Raw genomic sequence first — 20353 nt, forward strand, 5'->3', positions numbered from 1 at the left:
GTTATGTGTTAGTATTCAATATTATGTGCATATCGATATCATCACAAGCAAATACACTATTCATATACGAACCTAAGAATAACACCTGGGACTGTGGGGCGGTTGTTTTTGCGAAAAGACAGAAAACACACACCATTGTATTAGACATCTCACAAGATGATTGGAGCTTAAACAATTGTCTATCTTCACTATCGGTTAATGATGACAGAATAATTTTTACCGGTGATTACAAGCCGGATCTAAGAACGACATCCAAATTGATGTATTTTACATATAACACACCTAATATTGTTGTTTATACAAGAAGCCTCTCAAACATTATATTTACAAATCCTGTAGCTACGGTTTTATTCCAGTCTCATTGGTCTATTGTTAATATAGTTGTAGTAAGTAACAGAACCTACGCATGTGAAGATAGTCACTTTAGCAAGGAAGTTAATTCAAGCATTTACAAATTCCTAAACGATTTCTGGAATAAATATCAGATGGTTTACGTGGTGATCGAATATCCAGACGACTGTCCTGGTAAATTCTCGACGTATGATGGGAACAAACAGCCGAGCCATAAAGTTGGACAATTTTATAAGCGAACTTTCAAAACTGTAAACGCAAGTGATGTGCATGAAACTTTGATGCAAAGTGCTAGAAATCTAACTCAAGATTATCCACTGAGAGCTAACATTTTCTTTCGTTTTCCAACATCAGTCACTGATTGCGATAGTTGGAGTTCATTCATTAAGTATAACAGTGATCTGACGAACGGTTACTGTGGCCTAGATGCTATAATAATGCATGATATTATGCAAATACTTAAATTCAATGTTACCTTCGAAATGAAAAATATAACAAGCTACGGATACGTACAGCATGGACATGTGACAGGGACTTTAGGTCTAATTGTAGAAGGGAAAATCGACGTATCTTTTAATTCAAGGTTCATGGTTATGTATTCAGCGAACTTGAGGTTTAATTTTTTATATCACATATGGTCGGATTCGTTATGTGCTATGATGAAAGAGCCAGATGAGATACCTCTGTGGCACTACCCTTTCAACATTTACAGAACTACCACATGGGTGATCCTAATATCATGCCTGACGTTGATAGGGTCGATGATGTATGTTACAAGTAGATTGATTGGAGCAATGAGATTGAAGTTTTATATTTATATCATCAATGCCGTGTGGTCCAGCTTATTCGGGTTCTTCTTCGATAGAAGAATAAAACGGTCTCTATTAGCAGCCATATGTCTTCTATCCTCAGTGGTTCTCACTGCCAAATATCAAGTAAGTGCGCTAGACCTTTCATGACATCTTTATTTTAATAGTTATTAATGTAAGAGCCGAAATAGTTAATAATTAAATAGTCAGACGAGTCATATTATTTCATTTCTTAAGTATTGGAATTCAGGATTTTCAAAAAGGTTTTCCTTCCACCAGGGCCACGTGAACTATATGTTCACCACACTAGCGCGATACGACAAAATCCAATCGCTTCAACAAATGTGCGACCGAGGCATTCAGATCTACGCTTACCCGTCCATTGCCGCACTACTAGAACACGAAACCCTAAACATGTCTAAGACCGCTAAAACAACTCTGGTAGAAAATTTGAAATATTATGAGACTAACGAAACCGCTACAGGTAAGTAAATAATCTGTAAAAGTTTGATGTTTTTGGTCTTGCTGGGAACAGTGGGGTTGTTTGTCTAAAAGCGAGACAATCTCGCCAAAAGCGGGACTCGCCTTTATAAGCAGCAATTTTTGACCTCGATATGAGAGGCGCAAATAAATTAATTGAATCGAAGGTAGTACTTTAATCGAAGGTGTACTTTTTGACTCGCCTATTTAATAATTAAAATAATGAAGTAGTAAATATATAAGGTGTTCTTTTTTTTGGGAAAACGTAATGGTATCTATCACCATCGACAAATCCTTAGGTCCTTAATCCTATAAAAGAAAGTCTGTTCAAATAGTATGTGTCTGTTCGCGATATACGCAAAAACTATTGCACAGACCTTCATGGGGTTTTCACCAATAGATAGTGTGATTCCTGAGGAAGGTTTAGGTTTATGATTTGTTATGTTTTTACCCGAGCGAAGCCAGGACTGGCCGCTAGTTATATAATACAAATATTCAAGATCTCTATTCGTACCTACGCATAAGGAAGTAGCTATAGACATTTTTCATTTATTTGATAAATAAATAAATTTAACGTCAACACCAGAATTAAGTAAAAACAATTAACACGAGAATTAAGTAGGTACTTACTAACAGCAAAAACATTAAGTATTTGCATATATTTTAAATCTTCCAGAAAGAAATCTCCCAGAGGCGTATGCCCTGAAGCGTTCTGACACAGCGACGGTGGTCCGCTCCGATGCGTTACTGTGGACGTTGTTCAACTTGACTGATGAGGACGGCAGGCCCCTGCTGTACGCACCGAAGGAGTGTTTTGAGCACTACTACTTGTCCTTCATCGTCAGGCCTGGTGAGACTATCCAAATGGGAAAATAATTAAATTATTCTCTCATGACTAGGTAGATACCAAACAGAAAAAGCTCGCTTATATAACCTATGAAGTTTAATGACCAAAGTGGACGAAGGGGCACTATCCGCAGTTTCTAGAACTTTTGGTGCTGTTGATGTCATATATTATACTTCCAAACTTCAATTCGAAGATGGCACCCCATGATGATGATATTATCCCTAGCAGCCCGTCCCGGCTTCGCTAGGGTAAAATAATAAAACTTTCTCAGAAATCACCCTATATCAATCAATACATACATATGTATAATAAAACAGAAGAAAAAAAATTCTGTACATTGAATATATTTACATAAAAACAAAATAAGACGATAGAGTCATAGCAATAGAGTAAGAATTTGAAAAAAAAACATGTCTGTTTGTACACGCTAATCTCCGGATCTACTGGACGGATTCGAATGAAACTTTTTTATTATATAGCTATTAAGCCTGGGCAACATAAATGATTTCGAAAAGTGAAACACCTGATGAAAAACTTTGATGGTACAGCTATACTATAGGAAATATAGAAATGACACCATAACTAAAGTTGTACAGCCTGATGAGCATTTTCTGTTGAGGTATAAAAATCGAAGATCTGGAACACCAGAATGATGTAGATCCAAGATGGTCCAGCTAAACTATAGGCAATATATAAATGATGACTTAACAAAAAAGGTATAAAAATCGAAGATCTGAAACACCTGATGTAAACCCTTGATGATCCAGCTACACTATAGGTAATGGACTGGACGAGAGAAGCGAGCCAGAACGAGATCGAGAGCGAGATCGTGTGCAGGTTTCCTGACGATGTTTTCCTTCACCAAGCAAGTGGTGGACGATAAAAACTACTATACATGAGTCATATTGGTATACAAACAAAAAGTATTGGTGTCATGTGGCACAAGTATTCGAACCTGGGACCTTTCCATCCACAGGCAGGTCTTAACCATTACGCCACCACCGCACCGCTTATGTAGGTACCTATATATTGTAGAACACGGCAAATTCAAATTCAAAATTCTTTATTCGATTTAGGATGATATACATCACTTATTGGCGTCAAACGGTATGGCACGCGCTGCCGTGTGAAGCCAGAGTGTAACTTTGAAAAAGGTGTTTTGAGATATTTGACATTATACCTAACTAATATGAAAAAAAAAAAGTAAAAAAAATTGTATTCGCGAGGTCTACGTTCGGGGCGAACGACTACTATAGAAACGACCCCATCACAAAAGTTGTTCAGTCTGATGAGCATTTCCTGTTGAAGTATAAAAATCGAAGATCTTTATTACTCTTCTTCAGGTATTCAAGATCTTCGATTTTTATACTTCAACAGGAAATGCTCATCAGAAAAAGCACCTGATGACCATTATTACTCTTCTTCAGGTATTCATGGTCCAGCTAAACTATAGGAAATATACAAATGACGCGTTAATAAACGTTTTTCAGTCTGATGAGCATCTTATGTATAGGTATCATTAGGCTTTGTCTGTACAGTTAAATTTCTCTTAATAATTTTGACTCCTTACCAAAAATTGTAACGGAGTCGCAGGCATCAGCTGGTAATTGAAGTTCAGGATTTCAACAGTAACAACGTGAATTCAATGGTGTTTACCGCTGAGCTGTCTACTCATATCTTTAGTTAGAAATTTTGAATGGGATTATTCGTTACTTCTTTTCACCCTCATTTAACTGCCCTAAAGGTCAAATTCTGCTTCTTTAATCAAATGAAATCAAATCATTTATTCAGAAATTAGGCCTTCACAGGCACTTTTTCACGTCATATTCTAAATTAAATGATGTTTACCAAAGCTACAAAGTACTAGAAATGCCGAAAGAAACTCATTCAAACAGTGTTGGTCCCTATTATGCCAGAAGGGCTTACCATTTTTAAAATATAAATTTATGTATTATTTTTTATCAGTAATATAACAATATAAGTACACAATAAAGTACATGGTCAAAAATAAAATTATTTTTGTTGCATAACATTTATGCCAAGTTTCAAGTACTTAGATCAATAAAGATTTTGTCATTTTTCATACAAACTTTACCCGTTTACCCGTTTGTTCTTTTATATATATATATATATATATATATATATATATATATATATATATATATATATATATATATATATATATATATTTATAAAGATAAGATAATGATGTTGTTCTTTCGGGTCGGCAGCTGTAAGTTCGCAAATAGTGTGTAGGACCCTTATTACAAAGAGATAAGGATTTTTGAGATATATATATATATATTTGATATATATATATATATATATATATATATATATATATATATATATATATATATATATATATATATATATATATATATATATATATATATATATATATATATATATATATATATATATATATATATATATATATATATATATATAAAGATAAGATAATGATGTTGTTCTTTCGGGTCGGCAGCTGTAAGTTAGTAGTGTAGCCGCAAATAGTGTGTAGGACCCTTATTACAAAGAGATAAGGATTTTTGAGGTGTGGAACTACAGGTTGACAGCTTATATTGCGCTGTAAGGGCGTTGCTGCTGCTGTACAAGAAAATAACATTTCAAAGAGATTTTATAGTTTCCAATTTTGGTCGCGTGGACAAGTTTTAATAAAAGGTACAATATTGTACAGCCTTAAGACACGTGTCTCAGTGGGAACACCTGGTCTTTTGTAACAGGTTTTTACCGCCTTTTACATTTATTTTGTTTAGGTATAGTAAAAATCCAATAGGTGTCAGTACGGTAAGGCTGTAGGTAGGTTTCTGTAGTAGGTAGATACCTAAGGAATTAGTAGGTACTTACCTACTACGTACAACATCTACTAGTTAATCCGTGGTAGTACATAAATAAGGAATCCTTAAATCTTTGCCAAGGATAGTTGCCTTACATATTACAAAACAAAGTCCTCATCTGTCGGTTCGCGATACAGGTACTAAAAAACTAATACACGGATTTCGGAATAAAGGTAATTTGTGGCGGTGTAGTATTGAATGGTCAAATCTTTTTTAATGCTCGATACAAGTCACGTTTAGTCGGATGTTTTAATAAACAAATAATTACAAATTCCTCAGGGTTCCTGTTCACTAGCCATATACAAGTGCTGATAATGAAGATCGTGGAAGCTGGTCTCCCTTCCATGTATAACAAATGGGCCAGATATACGCACAAAGTCGTTGACCCTGGGATGGAAAAGAATACTGAAGCGCGTAAAATCACTATAATCACCATTTATGAACAAAGAGTAGCATTTTATGTGTTACTGGTGGGATACGTGTTGTCCGTAATCGTTTTTGTTATAGAATTTTGGTTGGATACGCGGGCAAAACGCGCAATGAATGATCTTTTGGTACAGACGTACATAAATTAAAGCTTAAGAGACCTTTAAGCCTTATGGAGATTTTTTGGTAGATTTATATTGGCACTATGTTAGTTTAGCGAAGAGTTTCTAGATAAGGTTTTAAACTATGAGTGGGATCTAATCGAAGCAGGCAATTTGTAAATAACAAAAAAAGACACAACCGATTATTCGCACTGAATTTATTCCCAAAATATTTTTTGCAATAATACTTGATACCGTAGAATAAAATCTCAATTTACATATTCAGAAGTATGGCAAGTTTCGATGTAATCATAAATTTATTTAGGAATAAAAATAAAGTCAGATGACCACAACTTAAATAAATAAACCACAACAACATAGCTAATATACATTATACATATACGATTGAGCCAAAGGTAAAAAACCTTACATATCTAATCAAATATTTAAACAGTCATATTGTCTTCTATGTATTACTATCTCTTACTAATAATATCAGTACAGTACTTCTGTGTCTTAATAATACAGTCTGCCTTTGAAACAAATATGTTCTGATATTGACAAACGCACCAAAAATTAAGATAAGAAATAAACTTATTTTACTTTTATTTTACAAATTAATGTTAAGATAAAAAGGACGAATTTTATTTTTCTTGTATTTTTATTTGTCAAAACATGTAGCGTAGGATCCTACAGTGGCGTTCGTATATCTAGAAATAGTGGAAGCTGTATTATTCGTATTGTTGAAGCGTATGTATGAAATGATGATGAAATAATATGAAAGTCGTGTCAACGAAAGCGATGTTTTTTTACTTCACTAACTCCTATCCCAAAAATAAATCAAGATATTTATATCACAATTTGTCTTTTTTTAGCTAGCTACCCACATATGTGGTATGATTATAGTTTTTACGATATATATTTTTAAATAATATCCTTGATTTACATTTTATCCCTAAACTACATATTTACAAATTCTCAACTATGACATGAAAATTTGAGCATTTGACAAACATGGTTTTCTTTTTTTTTTTGATTATATTCTTCCTCCTTATTTTAAAGGGCATTGAAAAAATAGGATAAAACATTTTAATTGATATAAGTATAACTTTTTATGGATAAAAAAGAAGTAGTTTTTATAATATCACAAAACCGAAACCTAATATTAGATTTATATCACCTAAATTTCAAAGCATAATATGAAAATATAAAAAGTATAATAACAAAATAAAAAACCGATTATCTTAATAATAACACTAACAACAACATGTAAATAAACTCAAGATATACAAAGGTTAAAAATGAACACACTAAAAAGTTGTGACGAACCCTTCCATCCTAAAGCCTTAAATAACAATATTGCATTGTTGCTATCACCTTACCATAGATAATGATATTCAATATTTATCAAAAAACAAATAATTTTTCCCAAGAAAGTCCGTGAGTTAAGCATAGTGTTGTCCTCATTTGGAATAATTTATAAACACCGCAAGCAATAGTTATACTGCCGGCGGCTAAAAATATCAAACGTTCCACCCTTCCAACCATCAGCACCCACCACCCACAAAAATACATTAAGTTACCGCTCCATTTTGACTCGAAAGAAGGACAAAAATAAACGCACTTTCTCTTATTACGCGTGGATAAATTATAAATAAAATTATTTTCGTATCGTCAATTACATTTTCACAGTATTTATTAAAAACATTTTTTTCATAATTATTTAAAATAAAACAATTGTTCCGATTCCAATCACAGAAATGCTACATCCTGATACATTCGTAATAAATAATACTAATCGTACAAAATAGACTAGACTTAAGGAACCAAGTAACTACTCAATATAACTGTCTTTCTGTCTGTATAGAAACTAGGTTAGGAATTAAAATAAAATCTAATTTTATAACATTTTCAAAAGTGGATCAAAATTCAAAAATAAATTACATATATCACAGTGCTATTCTAAAATTAATACCATCATATTACATAAACATTTCTGTGACTGGTGAGTTAATGATAAACGATTATGTCATGAGAGAATTAGAGCGCACCGCACCCACCCAATAACGTAAAATTCATTAAAAAGTGAACTTTAATTAAAAATTAATACGAAAGCTGTAAGTAAAGTGACAGCGAGCAACCCGTTTATATGCTGTCAATGTAAATTATGTCGTCGCTTTAGTGCGTTCGTCCAATTACCTTTTTGCTGGATACTAACTGTCGTTTAAATCTGCTATTTACATTACACCTCTCCCACTCCAAAAAAAGAAGTATATTGCTTACGAGCTAATTTTATACCTTCACGACTAGCCCACCCTGAAACGACCTGACAACCGTTAAACCTTTCAAATAACAATAAACTTTTTAATGTTTTCTGCTATGTATTAGAATACATATTATTGTAATATATAACAGAAATATTCGCAAGGACTTTTTTCACATAAAACAACCTCCATACTAATACGCATCCTTATCTACAAAGAACAACTTAAAACCTATATTTGCTATAACTTATTTATACCGAATGAGGGTTTTCAAAACGTCGTTACACCAGATGAAACGCCTATATAATGATGTGTTGTCATTGGTGAATAATTTGACAACTCATTACTGGACTCGTAGACAAAGAAAACTATAGACGTCCATCATATCTCGTTTCACTCATACACAACAGGAACGCAAATTAGCGGGACAAAGCATAATATCCCATGTCCGCATCGTGTGCCTAATTTTTAAACCCCTATCTGGCCACTTTGTATGAGATAGGTAGAAAGTTATATGGAAATGTGCTATCATTTGGTCATGCCACCTGGTTGTCTTTAGTTTTCTTCTTGGACCTCACGTGGCACTAGCGCCATCTAAAAATCGAGAAAACCCTCACTACGAACAAACCACTAAAGCCTCAACGAAACATCCTACAAATATACCAACAAACCTTACAATAATGGCAAGTTAAATATCATCTAAGCAATGGGAGGCACGCGACAAGTAACGCGAGCAAATATAAAAGCCACCGTTATTTAGCCGGACCGTTTTCGTGTGATAACTTGAAACTGCTCTGTGGAGTGATCGAGTTGCCACTAGAATCAGAAATGGTAGGTGTAGATTGGGTAGATTTATTTTTAGTGTTGCCATACCACCCGCACAATCTCCGCACGGCGTCTTCCCATCTTTCTATGGAAACTTCGTATAACTTTCTTACGTGCGCGCGAGGTTGGAATACACAGCCCATTTTGCGTAAAGATTTCAATTCTTCTTTTGATTTCCATATACCTGAAATCAGATATGTTGTTTTAGAAATTAAGTTATAATGATCTAAGTTATTACAATCGCATCTATTTTTTTTCTATCAGAACTGGATCATAATCATAACATGTTTTTTTAATACTTTTTGACCATGTACTTTATTTACTTTGTTGTACTATTAGTGAAAGAAATATAGATTATTTGTTAAGATTTGATTAGAAGAAAATATACTATTTAGTGTTAAGTTTTTGACAGAGATATTTCTGCATAAGCTATTTTATCCTATGTTATTTTTACCTTTAATACAACATCACAAGCGGAGACAGAGAAAACTATGGACTTCATAATATCTTTCGTTTCGTTCATACAAAGGCAAACGTGAGTAAAATTTGGGTAATATTGTAATGGTGTATAAAAAGTAGTGCACAGAATAATGCAGTTTTCACCAATAGACAGTGTGATTCCTGAGGAGGGCTCAGGTATATAATTTATTATGTTTTTATCCGAACCAAGAAACTCACCTAAATGTAACCCGACTATATGCGCACAGCCCTGCGAAGACATCTCCACATGAAGAGGGCGCTCCACCCTCAGCCCTGTCAGGTCCGCCACTAGCTGAGCGATGAAATCATTGTTGGACACCCCGCCGTCTAATCTGGAAGGACAATCGTAAAACGAAATCGAATAATCGAAACGAATCATAACACTTTTATACTTCAATCAGTCAATTATTTATTTCATCAGATATAGGTGTTAATGTAAAACTTGCATAAAAAAGTGACTCGAATTTGCAAGAAAACGGTTATTTAAATACAATAATACTTTATTGCACATTCAATAATGTACAATAAATAAAATTTATGGAAAATATATAACAAAGTTAACTTAGGTACTACTTATTCAAATACTATTTTGTTACTTACATTTATATATGAAAGTATATATCATGAAAATTCAAATCGAAAATCTAGTAAGATGGCTCCTTTGTTATCCGTTCTAAACATAGATCAACAAAAAGAAAAACATACCCGGGAGATTAGGCATTGACAATATTTTCTATTCAAATTTTTTGGGGGAGGGGAGGTTTACTATTTATGTGGATGAAATGAGAATGAATTTGTTTCTGTCATGAACATAATACCTGATGCAGCCGTAGTGGAAGTCAGTCTCGCTGCGCACACACTGGTACAGCTGCTGCGTGCGGAACGCCAGCGACTCCAGCACGGAACGCACGAGGTGCGCGCGGCTAGTCGACGGCTTCATGCCCACGAAACCTGACGCCGCCGTGCCGTCGTTGTACGGCGGCTACAACAACATATACCTATGACCTCTATAGCCTGATGGTCATCATGGACTGCTAAACTGAGGTCCCGCAGTCAGAGGCTTAACATCATCTCTTAATGTAATCCACTTTCTGACTTAAACTGATTTTGCATTGGAATCGTTCTGTAAAAGTTGATGGTGGTCAACATGTAAAATTATCATTTTCGGATTTATTCATTCACTAGCTGTTTTCCAGTGGCTTCGCCCGCTTAAATTGCCTCGGGAACAGTTTTTCTTCGTATTAAGAAGGGATTGGGATAGTTGAATTAAAATATCAATAACGCATTTAAAATACACACAGTGCCATCTAGTGTTTTTATTATCATTTAACACCACCTTAAAACACACAGCACCATCTAGTGTTTTCATATTTGGCGCCACTTAGAATATTAGTTAGAATTACTCACCCCAAGACCACTGAACGCCGGAATGAAATATACACCATCTGAATCTGGGACGGACATAGCAATGTCCGCAGTTTCTTGAGGGTTGTCGAATAATCCTATAGAAAAATATTATATATTTATGGTTTCAATATATATATACTTGGTTACGAAGTCCGCGCGACGAAATAAGACACGCGGCTATATGTAGAACTACCAATGCTAGCGGCCACGTTGTAATTATCAGCGACTTTATCTGCGGTGCTTCTTTAATGGCGCAGACTACAACATTATAAATCCTATTACCAAACGAACTATTGAACAATCGTTATTGTTCAATTGTAATACAATATTTAGGCAATATTTTTGATTATCGAATGATCAATTAATGGCAACTGACATTTGAATTTATTAAATCAATGAATTTTTAAGAAAGGTTTATATGCCTTAAAGGTTTAAAGGCCTTAAAGATCACACATGTGTTGACATAAAAGTAAAAATAAGACTACTTAAAATTTGTTTTAAAATATCTTACCCAATGTTTGTGCCCATTTAATAATCGAAGCTGTGTCGTTGTTAGCTCCTTCTGCAGAATAGATGAGCTCTTTGCCCAGCCGCCATCCCACGATGGGGTAGAGCCCAGAGACGCTGGCGTGGGGCGTGACCCCCGTGTTGATGTTGAAGAAGGTACCGGTGCCCATGGTCAGCTTGACGTCGCCCACGTCGAAACAACACGACCCCCACATGGACGCCGTTTGGTCTGCCATCTGTAACAGCCTAGAATAAGACCACTCCGTGTCCTCCCGTGCATGTCCTATGAGGCGACTAAGGGACATAGCCTTGGCGGCTGATATAGACAACAATAGCATTTCCCAAGAAGGACTGTCAGACTGGCGTTAATTTATAAAATCACAGACGAATATTCAACATTTCAAGGATTTTTTACGGCGACCCCAGCCGCGTTACAATCCCGAAAACTGAAGAGATCTTCAAAAAAGTTAGAGGTAGTTGCACTAGGAAACTTTAAAAAATAATACCTTAGACTAGCTCTAACTAGTCACGCTTAAGGATATATCACCAAGATTATCGCTGAATATCTTTGAGACAGTTTGCAATGCACATTTATTTTTTAAAGATAGAATGTAGTTTTTAACTCTTTACTAAATAAACATTTTGTACATACTAAACATGCAATGCAACAATATGCAATATGCAAGTAAAAAAAGTGAAATATATTGGTAAGTTTATTTTTAGACAATATTTGCATAAATATTTGCATAAACATTTGCAGTGACCTTCACGTCCTTCTATTGTCGTGTTTCCTAATATTATGTAGAAATAAACTATTTTATCTTTATCTAAGAAAACTAAATTTACAAAAGGATATATAAATGTCATGACAGGTACACTACACCTTAGTTATGTACTTAGTTTTAAAAACAAACATATCTTAGGTTTTGATTATACATATATTGATGTCAGATTTCAACTTCTACGAAACGATAACTGAGAAAGTAAAAATAGTACACTCCTTTTGTAGGTAGGAATGAAATAAAAGACAATAGTCTTTGCTACATTGTTGCGGATTCTCAATAGGTCACAGACTATTACTGGAGGGATTCAAATCCATTGATTGCATATGAACAAATAAAAACTATCAGCGTCTTTGATATTGTATTATTGTATCTTTTTTTTTTTTGGTTACTCTAATACTAGCTGTTGCCCGCAGCTTCGTCCGCGGTAGCCTATGTTTGACCTCGGGTCAGTAACTATATCTATTCGAAATTTAATTCAAATCGGTTCAGCGGTTTTGCCGTGAAAGCGTGACAAACAGACATTCGCATTTATTAAATTGGCATGGATACAGTAAAAACACATTTTATATTAAGTAGCAAGAGAAGACATATTTTTTATGACATATCAAAAATTACCGTCTTATAGGTAATGTTGAGTCTCTCTATACATTTTATAGTACGAAACCAATCGTTCTATCTGATAGTATTTTCACTTGACTGCACCGCTGCATTGTGATTGGCAACCTACGCTGATTAGAACTTTCTATATCGCTTCACCTATTTTGATAATTATCGTTTAAACATACATTTCCTTGATTTAGTGTCAAGGACTTTTATTTGTTTAAATTATTTGGAATAACAAGAGATAACGATACAAAAGAGAATCTAAGTTCAAAAGTTAAAATCCTTGATTTTATCGTTTGTCCTTTTAAAATATAAATCCTCAGCATATTGGGATTCAAATTTAGACATCAAAAACGCGAAACGAAAATTTACAGCTTATGTTACTATAACATTATGTAATTCCAAGGACCGGACCGCTACCCCTTTCACGGGTTTTGAAGGGGTTTTTGGAATGGCTTTGCTTTCGAAACCCGTTCAATTTACTTTGGTAAGCGCTATATCAACGACTACAAAACCCTTTGAGGTAAGTCATACGAACAGGTTACCCGTTCAGATAGCAGGCTAATTTTTGCTTTAAGCTCAGGCCATACGGTCTTAATTTGAACAAATTGCAATTGACAACAAATACCTACTAAGCGCTTGCGGTAAAGCGGTGCGTTATTATTTACACGATTCAATGTGTCGCTTCAGGTCTTTTAGGCTTTTCACGCACGGAGCTACGCAAATTTGCGCAGGAGCGGGGTGTGATGAAAACTACACCCCTCTCCCCCGCAGGCATTTAAGGGGAAAGCCAAACAGGGAGGTATTCCTCGAAGCGCCACAGTTTTGAAGCGCTCCTAATGAAGCGCTACTTTTTTATTCCTTCGGAGCGCTCCTTTTAGTAGCGCTTCGGATATCGATTAAAAATATTTAAATTTTATTCCTCGAAGCGCTCCTATGATTATATCGATCAATTGACTAAACAGGCTAGATGTCACCTTATGTTATGTAATGTGCCTTCTCACTTACTTACTCGTTTTTGGTTTATATTGTAAGACGTCATGTTACCGGCTGTTTTTGCTATGTCATATTACATTTCACAAAGTTAATCACTTCAAATGATACATATATAAAACAGTATTTACGGTAGGCAACACCATATTCAGTTATCTTTTAATTATTATGTAAGTCCTGCTGCAATGTGATTATTATTTATGCATATTATTTATATCTGAGCGTTTTATTTATAAATAACATCCTATTTGAATAAACGTTACTTTTGAATACACATTATAGTGCGAAAACATATTTATCTGTCAATTTTGTACTTTTGGTTAAGCAACTTCAATGATGAAGATGCACAAATGAGTTTTTTAAAATCATCAATATAAAATATTACGTTTACTTATACTCTTCCCTATTTTTAAACGTGGGAGCGCTTCGAGGAATAAAGTTGAAATATTTTTAATTGTTTTCGGAAGCGCTACTAAAAGTAGCGCTTCGAGGGAATAAAAAAGGAGCGCTTCATTAGGAGCGCTTCAAAACTGTGGCGCTTCGAGGAGTACCTCAAACAGGTTAAGCGCTATATCGAATGGGTTACCCCTTCGAAAGAGTTAGCCATATCATATGGGAAATCCTTTGAAAGGGTTAGCCTCACCATATGGGATAGTCATTGGATTGGGTTAGTCATTAAACAGGTTACACAAGAATATGGGAAAGCTTTTCAAAGAAAGAAGGAGGAAGAAGCAAGCGAATGGCTTGTCCGGTCCCTGGTAATTACTGATAAAGTAATTATCATGACTATTAACTTACATAACTAATTTACATACTTTTATGTTTAATTCAGTTCCAATTACGCCAAATAAAAATCAAATCTTGAAAATTGGTTCACGTAGACTAAGTCGCGTTATATAACTAGTTTACTTTAAGCATTACTCCTTAAAACACAAACTGTGTTTATAAATTCACAAAAACATGTCAAAGTTCATTAGCACAATTCACACGCTACCACAATATATAATTTTAAGATATAACAAAGGACTGTAAAACTATGAAACTAAACTCCGCAAATATGAAAATAAATAATTGTCTGCGTAATCAATATCGCATTATTTTGTATTTTATTATGTAGTTGGGCATGATCACTCTTTGAGCATAAAAAGGTTCACACCACAAAATAGAACGCTGGTACTTTGGAGTTTGAAGAAGAGACTACAAGGGTCTACTTTATTTAAGTATTTTACATCATTATTTCGATGTATGAGAAGTTGCCTAAATACATCAAAGTGATGTTTTCAGCCTAAATAAAGTCAAAGCATTTTTCTAGCATACTGCTCCCAGTGGGCAAGATAACGTTTATTGAAAAGTTAGCTTTAAAGCGTCCGCTGTAGGTATACTTTGCACTAAGCGAGAGCTGACAGCAAGCAATCCGTTTATTTTTGTCAATGTAAAGTATACCTACAGAAGGCGCTTTAAAGCTCACTTTTCAGAAAACGTCATTATAATGGGTGTAGTGTGCTATGACTTATTTCCTAAATGACAACAGAATACTCACACAACTCCGTATGGGTATCGACGCTCCCCAAATTGACGGCGAGGTGCTTGTGAAATGGTCGCCAGCCGTGTCCACGACGGTCGGTAAGGCCGTGATTGGTATGTGGAAGAGGGTCAATGCCCAGGTCGCCCACTGCATGGTAAATGGGTCGAAGAATCCAGTGGCCGATGCTGAGGAGACATCGGTCATGTGGACTTTGGAATCTGAGGGAAATACGACCTGTGAAATTCTTTTTGTGGCCTGAAGATCTATTTAACAACCAATAAGATTTAGTAAACGAAAATTGAATTTCAATTTAATTTAATAACGACATTGCATTTTTATGGATGATAAAATACCTACGAAAGATCAAATTTTAAATCGGTAATAATTACAAGAGCAGTATATTTTATTAAAGTCTTCACATACATGCGGTATTTTGATAAAGGAAAAGTGGAAACCTGTTAATTTATATAAAAGCCAGCAGTCCAAGGTCCCAAACATGGCGTCATCATTTTCTGCCGCTGCCTTCAGTTCTGGTATGTTTTGTAGCGCCCAACAAAGACGCAGCGTGGTCTGCAAATAAGCGCTGTATAAATAAAGACGATGCATTTATTCAGAACTTAAGACTTTCTTAGTAACTACTGGCATTTCGGAACGATTACTACTGAAAAGAAACTGAACGAAACTCATTTAAATAGTCTTGGTGGTGACTCCTCCCTATGATGGCAGAGTTTTTGTACCTGCGGATTCGTTAGTATGAATTATACAAAAATCTATCTGCTGTTCCAGTAGTTTGAGTGGCATCGTTTAGATAGACAAACACGGCAGGAGATATTATTAATATAGAATGATATTGAGTATGGTATGATAACTCTTAGATTGCAATTAGAACCTGGAAATTATCAATATTTTTTCTTATAATGTACATAAAATGACTCGACACTCGTGCACATAACAAATAATTATAATACTTGAATAGTACACAAACCACAAACCGGTCCTTTAATAATACATAATATTTATATTAAGGTAGATGTAAACAACTGACTAATGTAATACTTACATATATATACTAAAATGAATGAATGGCCAAAATAACATAAAAGTTGTTTGTGCAAAGGTCAGACACAGCCATACACGATGCTTTATATTTAAGCAGGTATATTCAAATCAGACTCGATAGGACAAACTACAATGCTATATTCTAACTACGGTAACTGTAATAAAACTCATTTTGCAATTCTTTGTCTTAATATAGTGAATACAATGTCAGAATTATTATAACTAGGTTCAAAACAGCTTAAGCGATGATTACATAATCATAGCACAGATTAGATGATAGTTTTAACATATTCGATTTCTTTATTGTGTAATTGGTTTCGTTTTTATATATTACTAGCGCCCCGCCCCGGCTTCGATCGGGTAAAACCATAATAAAAAATTAGCCTATGTTATTCCAGAAGATTTTGTCTATGTGGCAAATCGGCCCAGTAGTTGTTGAGTTTATTCATTACATACGAAAAAAACAAATCTTTTCTCTTTATATTACTGGAGTAAGGATACCAAGTATGGAAGTATAAATATGGATAGTATGAATAAAAGGCAAAGCTAATCAGATCAGATGCATAAAGATCAATCAAGTGTGGATTCGTAATAGGACTGCTTATAACACTATATTTAGATATAACTATAATATACCAATCCCTATCATTATTATACTTCTATGAGTGTGGCGTGAGTTATAATGAATACGCACGTTAATTACGATCGCAAACAAGGACATCTCGACATGTTAATTACATGATATAGTTGAAATAAATATACTGTTTATTTTTCTTATTAGGTAAGAAAATAATTGGGAGAGGATAATATGTAGCAGTTGACTTGGATTGGAATCCTTCGGAAGGCATACTTTATCATAGTTTATCCAACATTTGAGCATCATCATTCTTTATTGCACGAAGCACGTGAAGCAACATGTGAAAATAGCAAAAATACAACATTCCACGTATTTATGTAAATAAGTTAAAAAACTAATCAACTTTACCTGCGTGTTCATGAATTTTAATACGCTGCCGGCGCGAAAACGTTTACTTCTTGAGACAAGGTAAAGAGCGTACGAGCCAGCCCTGATTAACTAAAACAATCGAAAAACACAATAATAACAATGCATAATTATCAGTATGTAATAGTAGTAAGTCATAGGGCACCTCCACGAACTTGGTCCCTCCCCAGTTAATGAAAAAGCACTCATGTTCACTCATTAAACGTTCTATGATTGGTCGAATATAACATTAACTTTTTAATAAAAATACCATCAGATTGTACCTATGCAGTCTCTCAGAAAACTTACGACCTTTCTAGACCTAACAAGCGACAGAACATTCGAAGATTATCGACTATCTGCGTCTGAAACTTTGTTTGCGTGCAATTCGAAATAAATATAATTTTCTTTTACGTAAAAGCCCTAAACAATCTTTATTACAAAGCAAATCTCTTTGATAAGCAATATTCAACAGAATTGAAGGTAGTAAGCTAGCTGGGTTCACAATAAAATAATTAACAATGCTGTACAAAAAATGTTGTCTTATAAAATTCGATATTTACCTTCCAAATATAAGAATCATTCCACTGTTTGACTAACTGATTAGCTCTTATATCTTTCCAAGTTATGAACCTGTGGAACGGCTTCCCTGTGCGTCTGGACCACGTCAGAAATGTACTTCGTTGTGTGGATATCCCCATTGCTGTCACTTGGGAAGCTGTGAGGCCTGCATCTGTTGAAAAATAACTATTAAATATTTATTTAAAACTATTTTTGTGGTTCTGCCACACGCCACAAAAAATAGTTTTAAATACATTTATTGTGGCGTGTGGTTCTGACCGTAAGTCTCCGTGTCCTGCCATGATAAGTAACAGTAACATTCCCAAAGAGTCTTGACATAAACAAAAAAGCACAGCCAAATACTTGAGACTCAGTGCGTCGTCTACACCTTGAGGCAATGGTCTAGATATGTTGAGGATAATGATTCCATTTAAAGCTATTGTCCTGAAAAAATATGCCAGGTGTCGCCATATTACAGCTATATGCACATCTGTCTTCTTCATATAATAAAAAAATAATAGCAATTACCAACCACTTGTAGTATGGAACCTATATTTAAAAAAGTAGTCTAATGTTGTTTTCACTTTAGTTTACAGATGCAGGCTTAAGTCACTTCAATTTCACAAAGAAAGGTGATTCATATGGTTAAGTAGTAAAATGTACGTACATGCACTGTTAACTGAGACTTATTGACAGTGACTCACTAAGCTAAATTGTCTCTATGGTTGTTTGCTTCAACAGGTAGATCAAAGGATCAAAGAAGAGTTAAAAGGTATTCAGAAATTAGACTTTAACTTCCCCAGCTCTCACAGGCTCTATTTAAAATTGTAATTAAATCTAATTTTAAATTGTATAGTTTTCAAAAAACTACAAACTACTGGCATTCTGTCTAGATAGAGATCGAAGTCTGATTAGTCTGTTTTTCTACATTAACCACATTAATTGGCTATAGGCAAGGAATCCTGAAATTCCCTTGGGACCAATGCCAAATTTTGTTTTTTAAATATGTAAAATTAGTTTTGATAAGGTAACTAAAATGTATATACATAACAAAAACTTTTAACCAGAAATTTACTTTTTGGGATTTTCCCAAAAGAAAGAAAACCAAAAAACTTATTAAATGTTAGTAAAGTTTTTTTTATTGTAAAAGTGCAGTGACAATACCTTAATTCAATCCAATATTGTCTTATCAAAGAGATTAATCTCACCAAATTCATATCAGACTTGTGATTTTATTTATTTACATACTTGATACATTCACCAGTAGTTCCTCTTTTTAATAAGTAAACAACAAGACGGTAAGACTTGGTATAAATAATATTTTTCTGTAAAAATGTTGGAACTCATGATAATGACATATACCTACCTATTATAATTTTACCTATACAAATAGGTAGTTAAATAAAATGAAATACATTAAAATGTATTTGTATCAATTTGAATAATGTGAACTAAATAAAAAATAAATAAAACTATCTTTAATGTACATATGCAAAACTAAAACAAATTACAAAATATTTAACTAACCTTTTAATGACTTTTGAACCACAGACACAATTGAAGTCCATAACTCATCAGGGTCAATTTCAACAAATCCTGGGCTAGGGTAGTGAAGTATAACCTGAGGAAATAATAAGCATCCAATTTGCACAATACATACTCTATTGATGTAAGATTCAACAACTGTTAATTACCATTATTTTAAACAAAAATAGCTCATAAGTTAGATTTCATTTATCGTAAAGTAACATATTAAATAACAACTTATTTTAATATCTTATAATTGCAACCTGATCTGATGCTTTTCCCACCGCTTCTGCTTTAGAATTATAAATGTATGCCCTAATTGTAGTGGTACCAATATCTAAAGTGAGAATAAATTTATCTTCCATTATTGAATATCAAAAATCTTTAACACTTTATTTAATTTATTATTATGATATGACCAATTATTTATTAATCATAAAAAATTACAAGAAACAAATAAAAATTGGTATTTAAAATTTATTTCTACAACAAAACACACAAGACGACCAAACAGCAAGCGAGCGCTGCATTTCTGTCATCTGTCAATTCGCTGTCAGCGAGACAATAAAAAAACAAAAAGCAAGGCAAAAAAAAAGAAGCTGATAATTTTTTGCTACTACTACTATGGTATAGGGAGTATAGGGAGGTATATACTCTTAGGTATTGCTGCACATTTATCCCGCCAGAGTACATCACCGTATGTAAGGTACACGAAAGCTTTGCCGCCTTTTGCTATCGATTAAAACATTTATTTTAGAGTACTTTATTAATCCTTTCATTATGTAAGCATTCGTTTGAAAAAACTTAAACAACAATGTAACATATTCGATACGCTTCACGTTGTAAATTTTGGAGCCAGTAAACGGTCGAAAAGAAGCTCGGAACACTTCACACGTGAAGACTTATTAAAATATGGACTTCATACAGTATGATCTTCAGTCAAAATTAAGTTTATATCAG

General features: G+C 34.1%; 2 protein-coding genes across 2 annotated transcripts; one reads left to right on the forward strand and one right to left on the reverse strand.

Moving 5' to 3' along the window:
- The first annotated feature begins 107 nt into the window (after window positions 1-107).
- LOC128677919 (uncharacterized) lies at window positions 108-6085 on the forward strand. Its single transcript, XM_053759085.1, has 4 exons — window positions 108-1286; window positions 1440-1644; window positions 2317-2490; window positions 5628-6085. Exons 1-4 carry the CDS (start codon window positions 261-263, stop codon window positions 5921-5923), a joined length of 1701 nt encoding a protein of 566 aa, XP_053615060.1. The 5' UTR covers window positions 108-260; the 3' UTR covers window positions 5924-6085.
- Window positions 6079-19930, reverse strand: LOC128677920 (uncharacterized protein). The gene is made up of 11 exons (XM_053759086.2): window positions 19657-19930; window positions 19394-19487; window positions 17869-18038; window positions 17309-17398; window positions 15720-15834; window positions 15280-15482; window positions 11363-11594; window positions 10852-10946; window positions 10263-10426; window positions 9643-9776; window positions 6079-9148 (listed from the first exon to the last, which is right to left on the reverse strand). The coding sequence occupies exons 1-11, from the start codon at window positions 19756-19758 to the stop codon at window positions 8892-8894; spliced, it is 1656 nt and encodes a 551-aa protein (XP_053615061.1). The 5' UTR covers window positions 19759-19930; the 3' UTR covers window positions 6079-8891.
- Window positions 19931-20353: the final 423 nt, after the last annotated feature.

Source organism: Plodia interpunctella, chromosome 18 (assembly GCF_027563975.2).
Source record: "Plodia interpunctella isolate USDA-ARS_2022_Savannah chromosome 18, ilPloInte3.2, whole genome shotgun sequence".
In the NCBI taxonomy this organism is placed as follows: Eukaryota; Metazoa; Arthropoda; class Insecta; order Lepidoptera; family Pyralidae; genus Plodia; species Plodia interpunctella.

Coding starts and splice junctions, on each gene's coding strand:
- LOC128677919 (XM_053759085.1), top strand. CDS start 261: ATGTATTTTACATATAACACACCTAATATTGTTGTTTATACAAGAAGC. Junction 1,645..2,316: donor GACTAACGAAACCGCTACAG/GTAAGTAAATAA, acceptor TAAATCTTCCAG/AAAGAAATCTCCCAGAGGCG. Junction 2,491..5,627: donor GTCCTTCATCGTCAGGCCTG/GTGAGACTATCC, acceptor CAAATTCCTCAG/GGTTCCTGTTCACTAGCCAT.
- LOC128677920 (XM_053759086.2), bottom strand. CDS start 19,758: ATGGAAGATAAATTTATTCTCACTTTAGATATTGGTACCACTACAATT. Junction 10,947..11,362: donor TAAATGGGCACAAACATTGG/GTAAGATATTTT, acceptor ATTTTTCTATAG/GATTATTCGACAACCCTCAA. Junction 9,149..9,642: donor TATAGTCGGGTTACATTTAG/GTGAGTTTCTTG, acceptor ATCTGATTTCAG/GTATATGGAAATCAAAAGAA.